The following is a 16,469-nucleotide window of genomic DNA, read 5'->3' on the forward strand; positions in this document are numbered from 1 at the left end:
GAGAGGGTGGGGGGCTTAAAATCATCATACTTTGGACATACAGATATGCAACCTTAATGTCTGTTTGTATGTCCAAATATGATGATACTATTAAAAATGGCTTGTTAATGTAACATTACTTTTTCTTAATATTTATTTTGTAAATTGGTTACTGATCTTTCCCTCTCAGTGTTGAATATATATATATATATATATATATATATATATTTATTTATTTTTTATTAATATCTATGCTTGGTTTTGGCTCTCCTAAGTTGTGTTGGAGGTACTTATTTGTTCAACATCACCTCTGTTGCAGATTATAAGATTCTGCAGAAGCTACCACCAGATTCAGCTGGGCAACAAGCGCAAATTACTGCCATCCAGAACGATGATGCGTATAACTGGGGGTGAGCATGTGAATGCAATTTGGATAACAATTGTCATATCTGTTACCTTGTGCATGTTTTAATGCTTTCATTGATTGCCTTATGAAGGTACAATCCTGTTCTCTGGGGTGTCCCTAAGGGAAGCTATGCAAGTGACCCAAATGGCCCATGTCGTATAATTGAGTTTAGAAAGATGATTCAGGTCTAGATATTTTTTCTTTTCTTCCTTGTCATGTCGGGGCCATTGAGTGTGTAAAGTACTCTTGCCAGAACCATTGACATTTTTGCTTTGTTGGTCCATATATGAAACTTAAGAAGTTCGTCTTTAGTCATTTTAATGATTTCATTTTCCGATTGCAGGCACTCAACCATATTGGTCTGCGTATTGTGTTGGATGTTGTCTATAATCACTTGCATGCAAGTGGTCCTTTTGATAAGGATTCTGTTCTTGATAAGGTCACTGTTTTTCTGGTGTCCATACCGCTTATACTATTTCGGTAGTAATATTTGTTATCCTTTTGTTGTGACAGAAAGTTTCTTATAGATTGTCCCAGGTTACCATCTGAGAAGGAACAATGATGGTTTTATTGAGAACAGTACATGTGTGAATAATACTGCTAGTGAGCATTACATGGTTGAGCGCTTGATTATTGATGATCTTTTGAGCTGGTCAATCAATTATAAGGTGATTAATTATAATTTGTTACGGTTTCTGGGTAATTAGATCGCTTTATTTCTCCTATATGTAGGAAGTTTTCTTCCCTACTTTTCTATAGTTGTATTAGTTAACCATGTAATATGTTGTCAGGCTAAATTAGAATTCTTATTTTTCTATGAAGTGTTACTGAAGTATATGGGTACTTTGTCCATCATTGATGTTAATTTTTTGATGGTGTTGTCAGGTTGATGGGTTTCGTTTTGATCTTATGGGTCACATAATGAAAAGTACGATGGTATGTAGGTTACTTTGTCTCAAATTTTGAAATTTACTATTAAAATTTTAAAGAGAAGTAGCAAAGGCTTCCATTGAAATTCTAGTTGCATATGTTTTTGTGAGTTTTTCCATGTTTAGATTAGTCATAAGGATAAGGTGATGACCAACATTTATGGGTAATACAAACGTGGTCTACTGATGGAACTGAGTTGTATATTTACGTTAGTTGGCTGTTAAATGTTTCTGCTTGGTGTATTCAAATTATGAATGATGGCTGTGCTGTTATTTAATGATAGAAGTTCCAACTTGAAGTCTATTGGTTTCTTATTGTCCACATAAATTTGTTTCAAACTATGGTCAATGGATATATAAATTCTTTTCTAGTGAGACTTACATGGTTGAGTGTTTTGATTATTGACAATCTTTTAAGCTGGGCAATGAAATTATAAGTTGATTATATATAATTTCTTGTGGTTTTGGTGTATTTATATCGCTTTATTTCTCCTATATTTAGCCATGCAATTCAGACAGAACTCATATGATCTCTGCATAGGTGAAAGCAAAAGATGCACTGTGGAGCTTAACAAAGGAAAGAAATGGGGTTGATGGTTCAAGAATCTATATGTGAGTTTCCATGAAATGATTTTTCTTTCTAGGTGACTCCTTTTTTTGTGCTTATGTTACTTTATTGGAAATGGCTCTATATATCATATACCAAAAATAGTTGGGCAGATTAGAAGTAGAAAATCCTATAAAAGTAGGGTACTTTAACATGTCGCAATTCAGACATTAATTTTCAAAAAGAATTGGTTTAGTTCAAACCTTCCATCCAACTTTATTTAGAAAATTTATGGTAACTCACAAGAAAATATCTTTTTGAGTTGCTTGTTTTTTCCTTTTCCTTTATTTTTTTTTATATTTCTCTTGTTTTTCCCTTCATTTTCTTCTTTTTTCTTCTCTCTTTCCAAAACGCCTTTTCACTTTCTTTCTCTAACCTTCTCCTACACCCCTTGATCTCTCAATTGCAGCCAGCCACTGAGGAGTGAGAGAGAATGTTAGAGAGACAAATCAGGGGAAGGGGATGGAGAAAGAGTGAGTCCAGGGTGTTTGGTAGATAGAAAAGTGAAAGAAAAAGGAAGAAAAAGAGAGAAAAGAAAAGAAAAACAGTTATGGAATCAAAATGAAGTTGTCTTTGTTGATGCAAGAATTGTTGGATTGCGTTTAGTCACAAGGTATTGTCTGCTTTGGGGTCTAGTCTCACAGTTTTGTCTTCTGAAAAAAGACATCTCGGTAAGGGAATGGGCGTGCCCTTGCTTAGTTGCTTATAACCCATAGTCCAATCCTTGGCTATTAATGATGTGAGATCTTTCCCCCTCAAACACTAGCCGTCAAGATGGGTGAATTGTTCTTTTGTTGAGGACCTGTATGGGATTCCCGCAGATGTGCCAAAATGTTGAGGTCAAAATCTGTCATAATTGTCTAGAACAACGCTCAACCTGCAAAACTAAGACAGTTTGAGAACACCGGAGTTTGTACTTCGAGGTGCTTTCTGATGAGCAAGTCAGTATCTTGTAAGTGAATAGAGATAAGATAATGAGAGTTAAAATAAGAGTGAAGAGAATGAGCCCTTTGGAGGCTATATTATCTTTAGATATAGGGTAGTGAGATTACAATAATGCCCTTAGGTTAATTTCTATACATACACTTGTCCTATTGAAGGAGAAAGATCCCACAATCTTAATAACCAAGGATTGGATTGTGGCTTATAAGCAAGGGCATGCCCATTCCTCTACCAAGGCATCTTTTCTCAAAGAACAAAATTGTGAGAGCAGGCCCTAAAGTAGGCAATACCTCATAAGTGGCTGTAGTGTTGACATTTCTTGCATCAACAGATGGTGCCGTATGTGAGAACCCCAAACTGGCCCTCAAGGAAAGTGCCGTCCACCGCAGGTTAGGAGGCTAGTGTTGAGGGAGAAAGATCCCACATCATTAATAGCAAGGATTTGACTGTGGCTTATAAGCAAGGGCATGGCCATTCCCCTACGGAGGTGCCTTTTCTCAGGGAACAAAACCGTGAGGGTAGGTCCCAAAGAAGACAATAGCTAGTAGTCGGGTACAGTCCAACAATCCTTGCATTAACAGATTTAATGAGTTCTGTTTGAATTGCAACATGTATAAATTAAGTGTTTTAGGGGAAATTATGCAAAATCCTGAGGGTTTCTTTGTACTTTCTCTATGTATTTTAGAGTTAGGAAATATTTGTAATTTTCTTTCCAGCAGCTATACTTGGTGTTTTTAGTTCGAAATCTTCTTACTTGCAGATATGGTGAAGGATGGGACTTTGGTGAAGTTGCTGAAAATGGACGTGGGATAAATGCTTCGCAATTTAACATTTGTGGGACTGGAATAGGAAGGTACTTATAATTCTCATAAGAGATCGATATACACTATTGTACAATCTGTATCTGTTTACATTTGCTTTGTTTAAACATATGTTTACCTGTAATCCAAATAAAATTGGCCTTGTTTGACTCAGCACACAATTTTAAAGAAATTTTGACTTTAAGGTATTTTATATTAAAGTTTAAACTTCTTTTTGTAATAATATCGATGTTCAATGATTTTCTTAATGCCAAAGAGCAAAGAAGAAAAATAATGAAAAAATAATCTTGAATATAGATAAAGTAAGGTTTTTTTTTTTTTGAAGCAGATAATGTAAGTTTATAATTTATTTATTTTTAGATAAAGTAAGTTTTAGATGTTCAAAAAAAGGAAAGAGGTTATAGTTTGTGTTCATCTGAAAATTGCAAGGAGAACATTCATTTTGAAATAAATGGAGTGTTTTCTAATTAAAATACTTACTATAATAGAGGTTTCCTTTCATGGTTAACTTGATTACTTCTGCGATGGTTTTATCACATCTATTGTAATTCGAATTTCCATTGATTAGCAATATCTCTTCTAGGAAAAAGGAATAAAAAAAGATATATATATATTTGGTATTTAAATCTGAATCCTTGGCTTGTAATTGGCTTTGTAATTATGATCATGCTAGAGTGAGTTAAAAGAAGCATTGGCCATTGAGGATAAAATATGGAAAAGCCATTGAACTTACCTCAGTTCTTAAATTAAGCGATTATATTTTATTTGGTTCTACTAAACCATTGAAATTTTAATTTGGTGCAAATAAATCCAATTGCTAATGTATCTGTTACCGGCACTGATAACATTTACAATTGAAAATAAAGAGACCACTATAAAATATGGAATATTCCCTCGTTGATTTATTTTAATTGCATTTAAATAGTAGTTCAATGGTTATGGAACAAAACACTAAGTGCAGATTTAGACAAATTTTAGACCCTTTTTATGCTTTATCACAAAAGACTGCTGTGTGCTTTTGCTACCATTTTGTCACCAATGCCTGCAACTTTTATTTTTCTATCATTTCTCTCAAATTCAAAAAGATCATCATCTTTTCCATGTGGACATGCATTTTTTATTAAGCTTTGTTTGGTTTTTGCATTGTTAAAAATTTTCTTCAGCTTTGATGATCGAATTCGGGATGCAATGCTTGGTGGATCTCCATTTGGTCATCCTCTCCAGCAAGGCTTCATTACAGGCCTGTATTTGGAGGTAGTGAAAGATTTAATCCTGTAACAAGGACTTAACCTTCTTGATATTATGTTGTCTTGTTGAACCACGCACTTTAGAAAAAAATGGCTACAATGTGAATCTATTTTGTAGCCACTTGGACTAATTTTTGACTTGATCTTACCTTTTTAGAACATTAATAAAATATGGGTCTAAAACCGTTATCTATTAGAAAAGTTGAATAAACTCACGAACTGTGTTTGCTTCCCAGTGATTGGTCATCATCTTTTGGTGTAAGGTTGTCCTTGAATAATTTTTAATTTTGCCTGATCTTTCTGTTTAATAACTGAAAATTTCTTGTTTTCTATATCAAGGACTTGTTTTGTCAAACTATAACAATAAGGGCGTGACTCTTATTGAGGAAAATAATTGGCTCCTTTAAGTTGTTTATGTAGAATATATGGCTATAAAGGTTGGGAAATTGGTGAAACTGCTTTTGAAAAGATCTTTAAGTTTCTTTAAGTTATTACCATTAAAGCATCTAAACCTCAAACTATTTCGTAATTAATTGAGAGTACTAACTTGAATGTAAGGCCATTATATAGCTCAAAATTAACGGATGCCGGATTTCATGCCATTTAAAACTCCCTCTCATGTGTAGGGTCTGCAAGCCAAATAGAACAATTCACACAATGGCCTATCACATGGACCAAAACAATGTTCTTAAAACAACATAAACTGTGCATTAAGACATCCAGCCCAAAACAAATTGCCACTAGGTGGAAAAGCCTAATCTCAATATAAGGCTGCTACAAAATCCCAAACTTAATTGATCTAATTATCAAGCACGATTTAACAGTTACATTTTTGGTTCATCCTTCTAATAATTTCTTGGATTCTTCCATGATATGCATCGAAAAATAGTTATTTTTTATCCATATTCTGCAACAGTTGATATTATTGAGAAGTGTTATTGTCAACTTCTTGCCTGCATTTTGCCTTGGATGAACAATGATTTCATAAAATAGCTTTTGCTTTAGTTTATTGGGCTTTGCTATATTATAGTTTGAAAAACTGACTGTTTTTGCATATGCCTTTTCTTTGAGAAATATACATTACCATGGTTTGATTTAGTATCCTTATTATTTGTCATTGCAGCCTAATGGTCATGATCATGGTACAAAAGCTGTTGAAAGAGCGATGCTTGCTTCAGCAAAGGACCACATCCAGGTTAGTTGTCTTGATCTGCACATATGATAATCTGGAATAAATGGTTTTAACCATATACTGCTCTAATTGCATACTCTTCATAAATTGATATGGTGACGTCATTTTGGACTATTAGATTTTGTGGTAACTAGTGCCAATCAATTTTATATTGCTGGACTTATGAAGATTCAACCGTTTAGCAGAATGGGTTGGGAATTTTAGTGTATGTTGAAGTTTTATTATATTGCTAGACTCTTTTTTGAAGATTTATAGCTAAGAACCCACTTAAATGCTATTTCATCTTGCAGTGTATATATCCACTTGTTTTGTGGTTGAGTTGATAGCATCTGCATACAAAGTTGGTAAATGCCCTGGAAAGTAAAATTAAAATAGTTGTTAAAATAAAAATTTATCATCCTGTTTCCTCTTATTAATCTGTAGCTTGGAGAGTAATACTTTTGCAATCCGACTGTGTGTTTGTCTGTGTATAACTCAATTATAGATACCTATACAGGTACATAAGAAAGTTGTGCCCATACTTTTAGATGCAGCTGCTGGAAATTGGACTATACTTATCATCGTACAATTGTTGCATGTTGTTGTCATGATACAATTTATGATGCCCATGCTTTCAGATCCAGATGCTGCAAAATGGATTATCCTCTGCTTTGCAACTAATTAAATTTGTTTACTGTGATTAGGTTGGTATGGCTGCAAATTTGAGGGATTTTGTGCTTACTGATTTTGAAGGAAAGGAGGTATAGATTAATCTTCTTGGAATGATGCATCTATATGCGAAATGCGATTATATCTGCTGTTATATTTAGTTCTGGAAATTTATTTTGGTGATGCAACGATATAATTTCCTTATGCTAAAAAGTATAGGTCTCATATTTAGTTTTCTTTTGCTTGTAATGGGATTTATTTGTTATGCTTTTGTCAACCAAATTGTTCTTACAGTGAAGGTGTGTTCCCTGAGTTTCTTGACAATCAGCTCAATTGATGCATAAATAGAAAGTTGTTACTCAATATATCTGGGTTTTCAGATGACAGCATTAAATGCATGATACGTATATCCATTGTCGTTGATGTAAGAAATATTATATATTTCTTACATAAACGACCATGGAAAAATTGTGGTTCTGGACAATCTCCCTAAGTTTGTATACAGCTAGCAACTTTTTAATTTAGAAATTGCTTCATCTTTTTTGTCACTACATCTACCTTCACAAGTGTGTGACAGATTTTCTTTTATCTTGGGCTTAATATTTCCATCAAGCCCGAAAGTGTTGCTACTCTTCCATTCTCACTAAAGCTTCTTGTATGTTTTATACTTCAATTTCTATCTATTATAATTATTCCTTTTTTTAAGCCAAGAGATGCTATCTCATGTTGTTTCATTTTAAATTGATGTTTTCTCTTAGAGGAAAGGATCAGAAGTTTTCACTTATGGTGGGACACCTGTTGCTTATGCTTTATGCCCCACAGAAACAGTATGAATCCTACTTTCTGTCATTACGTCTACTTTGCTTAGATTCATGTACCCCTCTTTGGTTTGAATGTATGCATTTTACTTGCTGGTGCAAAGTTTTATAGGATATGTGCTTTCAGTCATCCTTAGATTAGTGAGAATCTCCAGCAGCTCCCCTCCTCCTGTGGGTAAAACCCTGTCCCCAACAGACCAAGAGAAGGGAAATGAAGGTGGTTAACAAATCTCGACTTCCAAAATGATTGCTATGAACTGGTGCTATGGAAATCCAAATGGTTTGTTGGTGGAAGATTATTTTGATGATTCAATTTTTAGGAACATTCTGTTAAGTTTTAAGAGAGACATCTTTGTTCTATATAAATGCTGCAAAACAAACAACGTTTAGGCAACACAATCAACACTTAAGTCATCAGAAAAGATATCGCAAGATATTGACTATACTGCTGTACCTTGTTCTTATAACTTGTTTTTGGTCTTGCAAAGGGTTGGTGTATTCTTCATTGCTTGTATTTGTTTGGTTTCTCTTCTAGAGATCCAAATCTGACAAATTTTAACTTTTGTATATTCCATTTTAGGAATAATATATAGATTGCCTTAAATGGGTGGGTAGGATAGTTGACTGCACAGGAAACAACGCAACGGTATAAGCTATTATAAAATTTGCTATGATTAAGGAGTGGAAATACTCCAAACTATTGAGGAAGACTTGGGACCTTGATGGAGATCAAAATTTTCTATTGCCCAAATTCATGGAATGGCCATCTTGGAGATGGTTTCTTTGGTGAAAATGGAAGCAACTGTTTAAATATTACCTTCCTGTTTGTTTTTTCATGGAGGGAATCTTGTCATTTCCATTGCGTTGTCATTGAAATTTTGATGCAAATTTTCTTTAGAATGAACCATTGGCATTTTTCATCATATAAATCTGCAGATTGGACTGCATGTCCACAAAAAAAAAAAAAAACAAAGTTCTTTTATTTGTTTAATTCATTAATATAATAAGTATATTAATTAGTTAGATGGATTAAGTTGTTTGTTTGTTAGATTCTTTTTTTCTATTTGGTCAGAAATTATATCATTTTTATGATTTTATAATCTTGATGCAACAAGTCAGCCAATGTGGTTGGTTCTTTGCTGGAAGTTTTTGTTAAACCATGCTCTGTAAGAATGCTCAAGTTCATTGACTGTACATCATGCATTCTAAGATTCCATGGGTTGCTGATTATGTTTATTCTGATCCAAATGAGATATCAATACAAACTACGGATATCTCAGTTCAATGTCAATTGTTGTTTGTTCAACTCTTTAATAAGAGTATAGTCTTTCTTGAAGCAACAGCAGCTATGCATATTTTAGTTAAATATCAATTGTATACATTCCCTGATAAAAAGGTAAGCATTCTTTTTTAAGAGTATAATCTTTTCCAAAACCATATAGTTTATATCTCTGATCATTTTCCAGGTCAATTATGTTTCAGCTCATGACAATGAAACCCTATTTGACATTGTCAGCTTGAAGGTATGCTCATGATGATACTAATAATAATGTTCTATCCCAATTTTCCAAAAAATAAAAAGATAATGTTCTATCCTACTGCAACTATGACTTCTAACTTTCCCTCTTGCAGACTCCAGTGGAAATATCTGTGGAAGAGAGATGCCGGATAAATCATTTTGCAACAAGTATAATTGCACTGTCACAGGTTTCCCATTGCAAATATTATCAATAATCTAATTTATGTATCTGCATTGACCAATGATCGTAATATATTGAAGGAACTTAAAGTATGTAGTGACAAGAAGGTACCCCCCTTAGGAGTCATGTGCTAACTGATTCAATTTCTTTTTCCTAATGGGGCTAATAATGCTACAAATTAGCTTTTGCATCTGAACCGCCTAGCCTGTGAATAACTTATCGATAATTAGGTTGAATATTAAAATGGTGCAACCTAAACTTGTTTTGCTATATTTTGGCATTTCAAATCTATTTTCCAATAGACTAAAACACACTCAGGTGAAATATTGATGTCTTCACATGAGTGTGTTTATACTATTGGATGCAAACCTATTTTTAATCCCATAGTCTTAAACATGATCAGGTGAAGCTATCATTGCTTAAATACATAAGTACTTGGTATCTCTCATTTGGCACAAAAAATAAATGAATAAATAAGCTCCAAAACTTATTTGAAATTAAATGATACAAATATTGAAGCAGATATGTGTGTGGTTCATTGTGAACAGTGATGAGCTCTGGAATTTTAAGGATCAAGCGACCAGTTCAGTATAATCTATAATGATCCATTCTGCTTTTGCTGACAATTGGATATATTTCTGAATATATCTTTATTGTATTGTTAATTTTTTATTCTGTTATATATATAGGGAATACCATTTTTCCATGCTGGGGATGAAATGCTACGCTCGAAATCACTTGATCGTGATTCATACAACTCTGGTGATTGGTTCAATAGGTCTGCTTTCTCATTTCAAGTTTTCTATTTTGGTTCATTGATCATTCCATAAATTTGATTTTTATTCTGATAAAAGGGTAATTCAATTATCTCCATGATGATATTGTAACAAATTGTTAAGCTGCCCCTGATGACAAATAGATGTTTTAAAACCAAATAGGTCTAGTTACTCTTTCCTGAGTGTGGCTGCTAGCTGTAACATATCTCAGCTCTTCTCAACTTCAGTTTTTACTTGTTATGATTTACAGACTAGACTTCACGTACCATTCTAACAACTGGGGTGTTGGCCTTCCTCCAAAAGAGAAAAATGAAAAGAATTGGCCACTGTAAGCATCATCTTATTTCCTTTTCGTTTTAATTAATTCTCTAATAAAGGGTAATGTTATGGCACTAAAATCTCTACATTGCCAGTTAGCCGACAATTATTCTACTTTTTAGAGTGTATTGTATGATATTCCCAATGATATTGGGTTCTGTCCTTTCAGAATACAGCCAAGACTGGCAGATCCATCCTTCAAGCCTCAAAGGAGTCACATCCTTGCAGCAGTAGAGAACTTTATGAACGTCTTACGCATTCGGTATTCTTCACCTCTTTTCCGTTTAAGGACAGCAAATGCTATCCAGGTGAGCAAAGGCATTATGAACTTACATGTACAAGTTGAGAGTTTGAGATTCCATGACATCACTGTGGAATAGAATCAAGGACTACACTTATGTTTGTTAACTGCACAGAATCTTCAGGGCTTTAGGTCAAAGCTAGGTTAGCCGTATCTTATTTGTTGATAGACCGACAGAATTTTTGCAACATTCTTGATCCTTGTCATTTGAACTTCTTTTTTTTGTGGCATTGACAAAGATATGCATGGTTGGGATGTGAATTTCTGAAGTTTAAGCCAATTTTTCTTCTTTTTGAGTTATGGTGGGTTTTAACAGATGCCCAAAGGGCAGTTCTTAAGCTGTCTAATTTCAAGGCAACTATTGAACTATGCTCGAATCTTTCTAGAAATAGTGAATTTATTCAATATTATCTGTTTCTAGCCCTTAATAATATGGGGCTTTGATTTCTAGTTGAAAATCTTTTTCATGTTTTGAGTTGATCCGACCATCTCACAATCCAGTGGCTATACTTATAATAAAGAAGGTTATAGAGTGCAGTTCTTTGTCAATATCAATGACTAACCTTAAACAAAACCTTTCATTTAAACATGTTCAGACTACAATGAAAGAGTGATGATGGATTTCTCCTCAGGAAACAACAATTATCCTCATCTTCTGTTTTCAAGATTTCCTTTTCATTACATAATGTAAAACCCTGATGAATCTATTCCCTTATATTTTCTTATATCATTGTAAAATGTAAAACCCAGCCAAATGCATTTGCTACCTTTTCTGATATCAAACTAAGCTATAGCAACTGATGTTTCTGGAAAATGCATATTGATCATACGACTTGATTTGCCTCATAGGTTTAAATTTTCTTTTATTATAATGTGGGTTTTCCTGCTTCCATTTTCTATACTGTTTCCCTTGGTTGCCTGTCCACCCACTCCACAATGTAAGATGAAACATGACAATGACGTAGTTCATTTTGAAGCTGAAGACCGCCACCTCCTTGACCATGTTAGCTTTAGTCTTTGTAAGAATGAATCTGTTAAATGGCAACATTAGGAGAAAGTTGCACGAAAAAACCTATCAGGAACTAACTTTCTTATGAAATGATATGGCTTATGTCTCCAGCAACGAGTACGGTTCCACAACACTGGTCCATCATGGGTCCCTGGCCTCATTGTGATGAGCATTGAAGATGGTAACGAAGGTGTCCCAGGGATATCTCAGTTAGATCCCAAGTGGGTATTACATACATACATTATATATATACATATATATATATATATATATATATATATATATGTAGATGTATATATTATCTATCATAGTTTCGTAATTCGTTGTTTTTTACAGCTTCTCATACATTGTGGTTATCTTCAATGCATGTCCAACTGAGGCATCATTCATTAGCTCTACACTGCGAGGAAGGACTCTTCAACTGCATCCCATACAGGTAGTTATAGTTTATTAGTTTGAGGACAGTAGTTGATATATTTCAAATGGCCATCTCTGTATTGGATGTTTTTACATTTTATTTCTGTTTAATGATTTTCAAAGCTATTGAACTAATCAATTCTAGCTTACTAGATGTTCTAAATGGTATTTTTGAGGTCAACAGAAAGATTCAAAAGAAAAAAAGAAGTATGATATTCATCACCATAGCTTTCTCCAATCCTTTACTTTATGGATGAGAAGAGGGGATCAGGTAGGGAAAATATTGCATGAAACATGAAAACTTGGAAGTCTTAAATTGATTATTGTTTCGTAGTAGCTGTAGCATTTGATTGTTTCTCTTCCTCAGATTTTCTGAGCTATCAAAATACCTTCAATGGTTTGAATGAGGTATCAGGGTGGGAAGGATTGGATTTAGTGGGAATTCTCAAAAGCTATTTCTTGAATCGGCTCATATTTTCATTTGTTTATAGCTTTTAACACCCTTTGGTGTGAATAATATAACAGGTGATGTCAACTGATGAAGTTGTCAAGAACTCATCGTATGAAGCATTGTCAGGGTGCTTCACTGTGCCTGCAAGAACAACATCAGTGTTTGTTGAGGCTAGAAAAAATTTGAACAGTTTGTGGTGCTGAATTTGTCCTTGAACATGCATCTTATGTTTGTTAAAAGTTGGTGCCTTGTCAGAGGGTTCTCCCTTATGCAGAGGTTCTTAACTGCAGCAGCATCAAAACTTGACTAGAGATCTGGAATGGTAAGCTACGTGCATCAATTAGACCATATTATCGGTAACAACTAGATGCTTAATGCGTTGTGAAGGTAGGAGAGCAGATACTAAGCAGGATTGGCATGACAAAGTGATGATTAAAGATTTCAGTGTTCAGTGTTGATATTGATGAGCACAGATGAATGTTGGAACCTTTCACTTTTGTAATCGTGATTTATACTGTTCTTTTCTCCTGTTAAGGAAGCTACCTGAATCGAGAAGCCTTCAATGAATGTAATGCATTTTTACAGTTGAACAGATACTTGCAAAGGATGAAACATGCTTTCCCAACAAAATGGGCCATCATGTTTTTTGTTATTCATCTGTATAATATTTGGTTCGTACATGTACCAAGATGTGTATTGTCACAATTCTATTTGACATAATGCTAGTCTCTAATGAATTCGTACTTGAGAATTACACTTCTTAGATTAAGGTGAAAATTCATTGATTAAACAGACTTAGAACTCGAATACGTATATATATTTGATGATTATTTTTTGATGTATTGAATATCACTATATGGATTTGGAAGGCTTAGGAGGGATAGACTAACTCTTCTTACTGTAAGCATATTATATTTGTTGGAAATTTTCAACAAGCTCATGTTTTTAAGTGTTGCAAACTAATTGATTGGATTCAAAACAGAGATTGGAACAACACCAATAAATTAAAAGAAATAAAAAGCAATGTCATTCAAGCCAAATCCACTCATAAGCAAACATTAGAAACATGGAACCAAATCTTACAAACCCAATGAAGCCAACACTTACATACTGTTAAAGATTGACAAAAGAAGGAAAGGAAGGCTAGAAGTGAACTCCTTGGCACGGAATTCTTCCCCATGGGACCTAGTTTTCCTTCATTTTTTGTTCCTTTCAAAACAAACTTAAAGTTGATATCAACACCCAACAAAAATTCATAAAACAGTGGAATACAATCTCACACAATAAAAAACACTAAGCGCTCTTTTCAACTGCACCTCCGCTTTATAAGAAAGCTAACAAACTCACCGACCCCAACAATCGTAGTGGATGGTGTAGTTGGGTGTGCAAACTACACATTCAAGAGCTACATCTTGACAAGGTTGACAACAGAGAGAGCAGGTGTCATAACTCTTTTTGACAAAAATGAGAGGATGATAGTGTGGGTGAACCATATATGGGAAAGTGATCCCAATCTTGATCTTCATAAATGGACGTTTTCCGAGAACACATTTCGGATGAACAGAGTTGTTACAAGTTGCACATTGATAAAACCAACGGTTTGGATCTCTTTTTTCTTCACATATATCACAATAATGTTGTTCTGGATCATCATTCTCATCATGAAAAGTAAGTTCTAAAAAGTGTGTATCACACTTGTACCGAATTTCTTGTGGTAGTGTAACACATGCAAAATCCAAAGCAAAAGTAGTGCAATCTTTGCATTTGTATGCACCATCGTAGCAAGTGACACCACAAGCGTTGCATCGCCCTTCGAATTTAAAATCAAAAAAGAGAGAGTGTTTGTGTCCTTGACATTTGAAGATATGAGAAATTGTAGCACACCTTAGACAGAAATTAGTGCTAGACCATTTGTCACTCTTGTAAACAAAACCACTGCAAACACGATTACACCTATTACACCTGAAAATGTCCGCTAAATCAAGGGTGGTGGGATATCGATGAAACCAAAGATGTTTTTTCTTGGATAATTCAGCACAGGTTTTGTGAAGAAGGAACTCGCATTCTGGACAATAAAAAAAGGAAGTTGAGATGGACAACATGCACGCATCACAATTTTTACCATCATCTTTCTTGATCTCGTTGCCTAATGTTAAGTCATGTTCATGGCTGCAGTGCTTTATCTTTGTGGCTTCTCCATGTTGGTTCATTTCAATGACACGAGTGATGGCAGAATTTGTAGCAAACCTTTCACTACACTCCTTATCTTGATCATTCACATGATCAATTATATCATACATCCCCTCCTCCAATGCACAATTCACATGGGCAACAAAATTGCAATCTTGCTTCAAACACTTGTAATTGCCATACTCTATTTTCACTTCAGTGAGACAAATTCCACAGTCATGGCTTTCAAGATCTTTTTTTTGAAAGTAATAGTTGTGCAAAATATAATGATGATGTCGTGTTATATTGATGATGTGTGGCAATGAAGTGCATTTTTTATGGACCATAACGTGGCATGTAGTACATATATAAGAAAAATAATTTCCCTTAGTGCCACATGCATCACAAACGAATGGATCATGCCTTAACAATGGAGTGAATGAGTGCTCATGGTCAGTACTAACTTCAATAAAGGACCTTGGCTTCGACCGAACACAATCGATGTCAATGTGAAAATTGCAAGGGAGACAACTGTAAAACAAACTCCAATGATCCTTCTCACATTGCGTACAAACAAGCTTATCATCTTCAATATAAAGAAGGTGTTTGCGATGACAAGGGTGATCAAGTTGAGTGGGTAACTGAGCACATTGTTTATGAAGGAAAAATCTACACTCAAGACAAACATATAGGGAGTCTATCACTGGTTTCTGACACCAAAGACAATCAGCTTTTTGGAGTTCATCTTTGGGATTTGCAATGAAGGCCAATGGATGTTCATGACTAACATATTTGAGCTCACAGAAATCTTCATCAATGTTATGCAATCGTAAAGCACATTTAATGTCAAGGCTAGCAAGGCAAGAAGTGCAACAATAATTAAACATCAAACGGTCTTCCTCGCACATATCGCAGGAAAGGGACGTCAGCGCAAGTGTAAGAGTAGGGTGCTTACGATGAAAAGGAGAATGACTAATTTCGAGAGGTGCCTCGGCACATTTTTTATGGAGGTAAAACTCGCATTCTTCACAGCCAAAACTTGGGCGGCCCAATAACGATTCCAAACAAGCTGAGCAGCGAACTTCACTTTGATCACTCTGCTCTTCATCATTGAACACCAATTCATGTGGATGGCTAAAATGTCGAATGTTCTCCATTCTCTCTCTCTCTCCTTCTCTTTCTCCATAAGTGAATAACAAATTTAGAGATGGTAAGGAAAGACACAAGAAAAAGGATTAGGCTATTGATCAATATTTATAACCAAAGCAATAAACTTGTTATTCTTTTCTCTCTCCTTTATTGCTGTAGATTCCTTTATTCTGTTCTTGTGTTTGTTAACAATCCAACCTTAATTTGGAATAAACACATTAATAATAATAATAATAATAATGATTAATTAGCCTTCTTTTTTTTTTGTCTTCTTTTTGCTTAGTTGTAAGTAATTACTCACAATAATATATTTTAATAAATGATTATTTATAATTTTTGCACTAAAATAATGTTAATGGCTTTGACATTGAAAACAAAATTAGAAAGCAGACTATAATATTCAGATGTTATAATTCCTCCTCTCCAAACATATGCCTTTTATGTTCAGTATTTAACATCCTAATATGTTTAAAGTAGCATTTCTAAGGTTTTTGGAAGTGGACTAAATAATGATAATATATAGTCCTTTGCTTAACATCAAAATATACTAGGTCAATTATATACAAATTTTGTTGTATATAACATGATTG

General features: G+C 34.3%; 2 protein-coding genes across 4 annotated transcripts in view; one reads left to right on the forward strand and one right to left on the reverse strand.

Annotated features, from left to right (window-relative positions):
- The window catches only part of LOC18586527 (pullulanase 1, chloroplastic), an 18,319-nt gene extending 4,995 nt beyond the window's left edge, over window positions 1-13,324 (forward strand). For 2 of the 3 annotated variants that reach the window (XM_007009976.2, XM_018129326.1), the window contains exons 10-28: window positions 299-389; window positions 477-570; window positions 729-824; window positions 913-1,053; window positions 1,271-1,321; window positions 1,856-1,926; window positions 3,624-3,716; window positions 4,848-4,938; window positions 6,055-6,126; window positions 6,807-6,863; window positions 7,530-7,598; window positions 9,056-9,112; window positions 9,222-9,296; window positions 9,979-10,067; window positions 10,316-10,393; window positions 10,553-10,691; window positions 11,805-11,914; window positions 12,030-12,129; window positions 12,636-13,324. In XM_007009976.2, the coding sequence (XP_007010038.2) occupies window positions 299-389; window positions 477-570; window positions 729-824; window positions 913-1,053; window positions 1,271-1,321; window positions 1,856-1,926; window positions 3,624-3,716; window positions 4,848-4,938; window positions 6,055-6,126; window positions 6,807-6,863; window positions 7,530-7,598; window positions 9,056-9,112; window positions 9,222-9,296; window positions 9,979-10,067; window positions 10,316-10,393; window positions 10,553-10,691; window positions 11,805-11,914; window positions 12,030-12,129; window positions 12,636-12,764 (1,703 nt within the window). In that variant the 3' untranslated portion in view covers window positions 12,765-13,324. The remainder of the gene's footprint in view (window positions 1-298; window positions 390-476; window positions 571-728; window positions 825-912; window positions 1,054-1,270; window positions 1,322-1,855; window positions 1,927-3,623; window positions 3,717-4,847; window positions 4,939-6,054; window positions 6,127-6,806; window positions 6,864-7,529; window positions 7,599-9,055; window positions 9,113-9,221; window positions 9,297-9,978; window positions 10,068-10,315; window positions 10,394-10,552; window positions 10,692-11,804; window positions 11,915-12,029; window positions 12,130-12,635) is intronic. The other variant, XM_018129327.1, reaches the window with a different exon arrangement.
- Window positions 13,791-15,931, reverse strand: LOC18586528. The gene has a single exon (XM_007009977.2). The coding sequence runs from the start codon at window positions 15,885-15,887 to the stop codon at window positions 13,905-13,907; it is 1,983 nt and encodes a 660-aa protein (XP_007010039.2). The 5' UTR covers window positions 15,888-15,931; the 3' UTR covers window positions 13,791-13,904.

The sequence above is a fragment of the Theobroma cacao genome, chromosome 10 (assembly GCF_000208745.1).
Source record: "Theobroma cacao cultivar B97-61/B2 chromosome 10, Criollo_cocoa_genome_V2, whole genome shotgun sequence".
Lineage (NCBI taxonomy): Eukaryota > Viridiplantae > Streptophyta > Magnoliopsida > Malvales > Malvaceae > Theobroma > Theobroma cacao.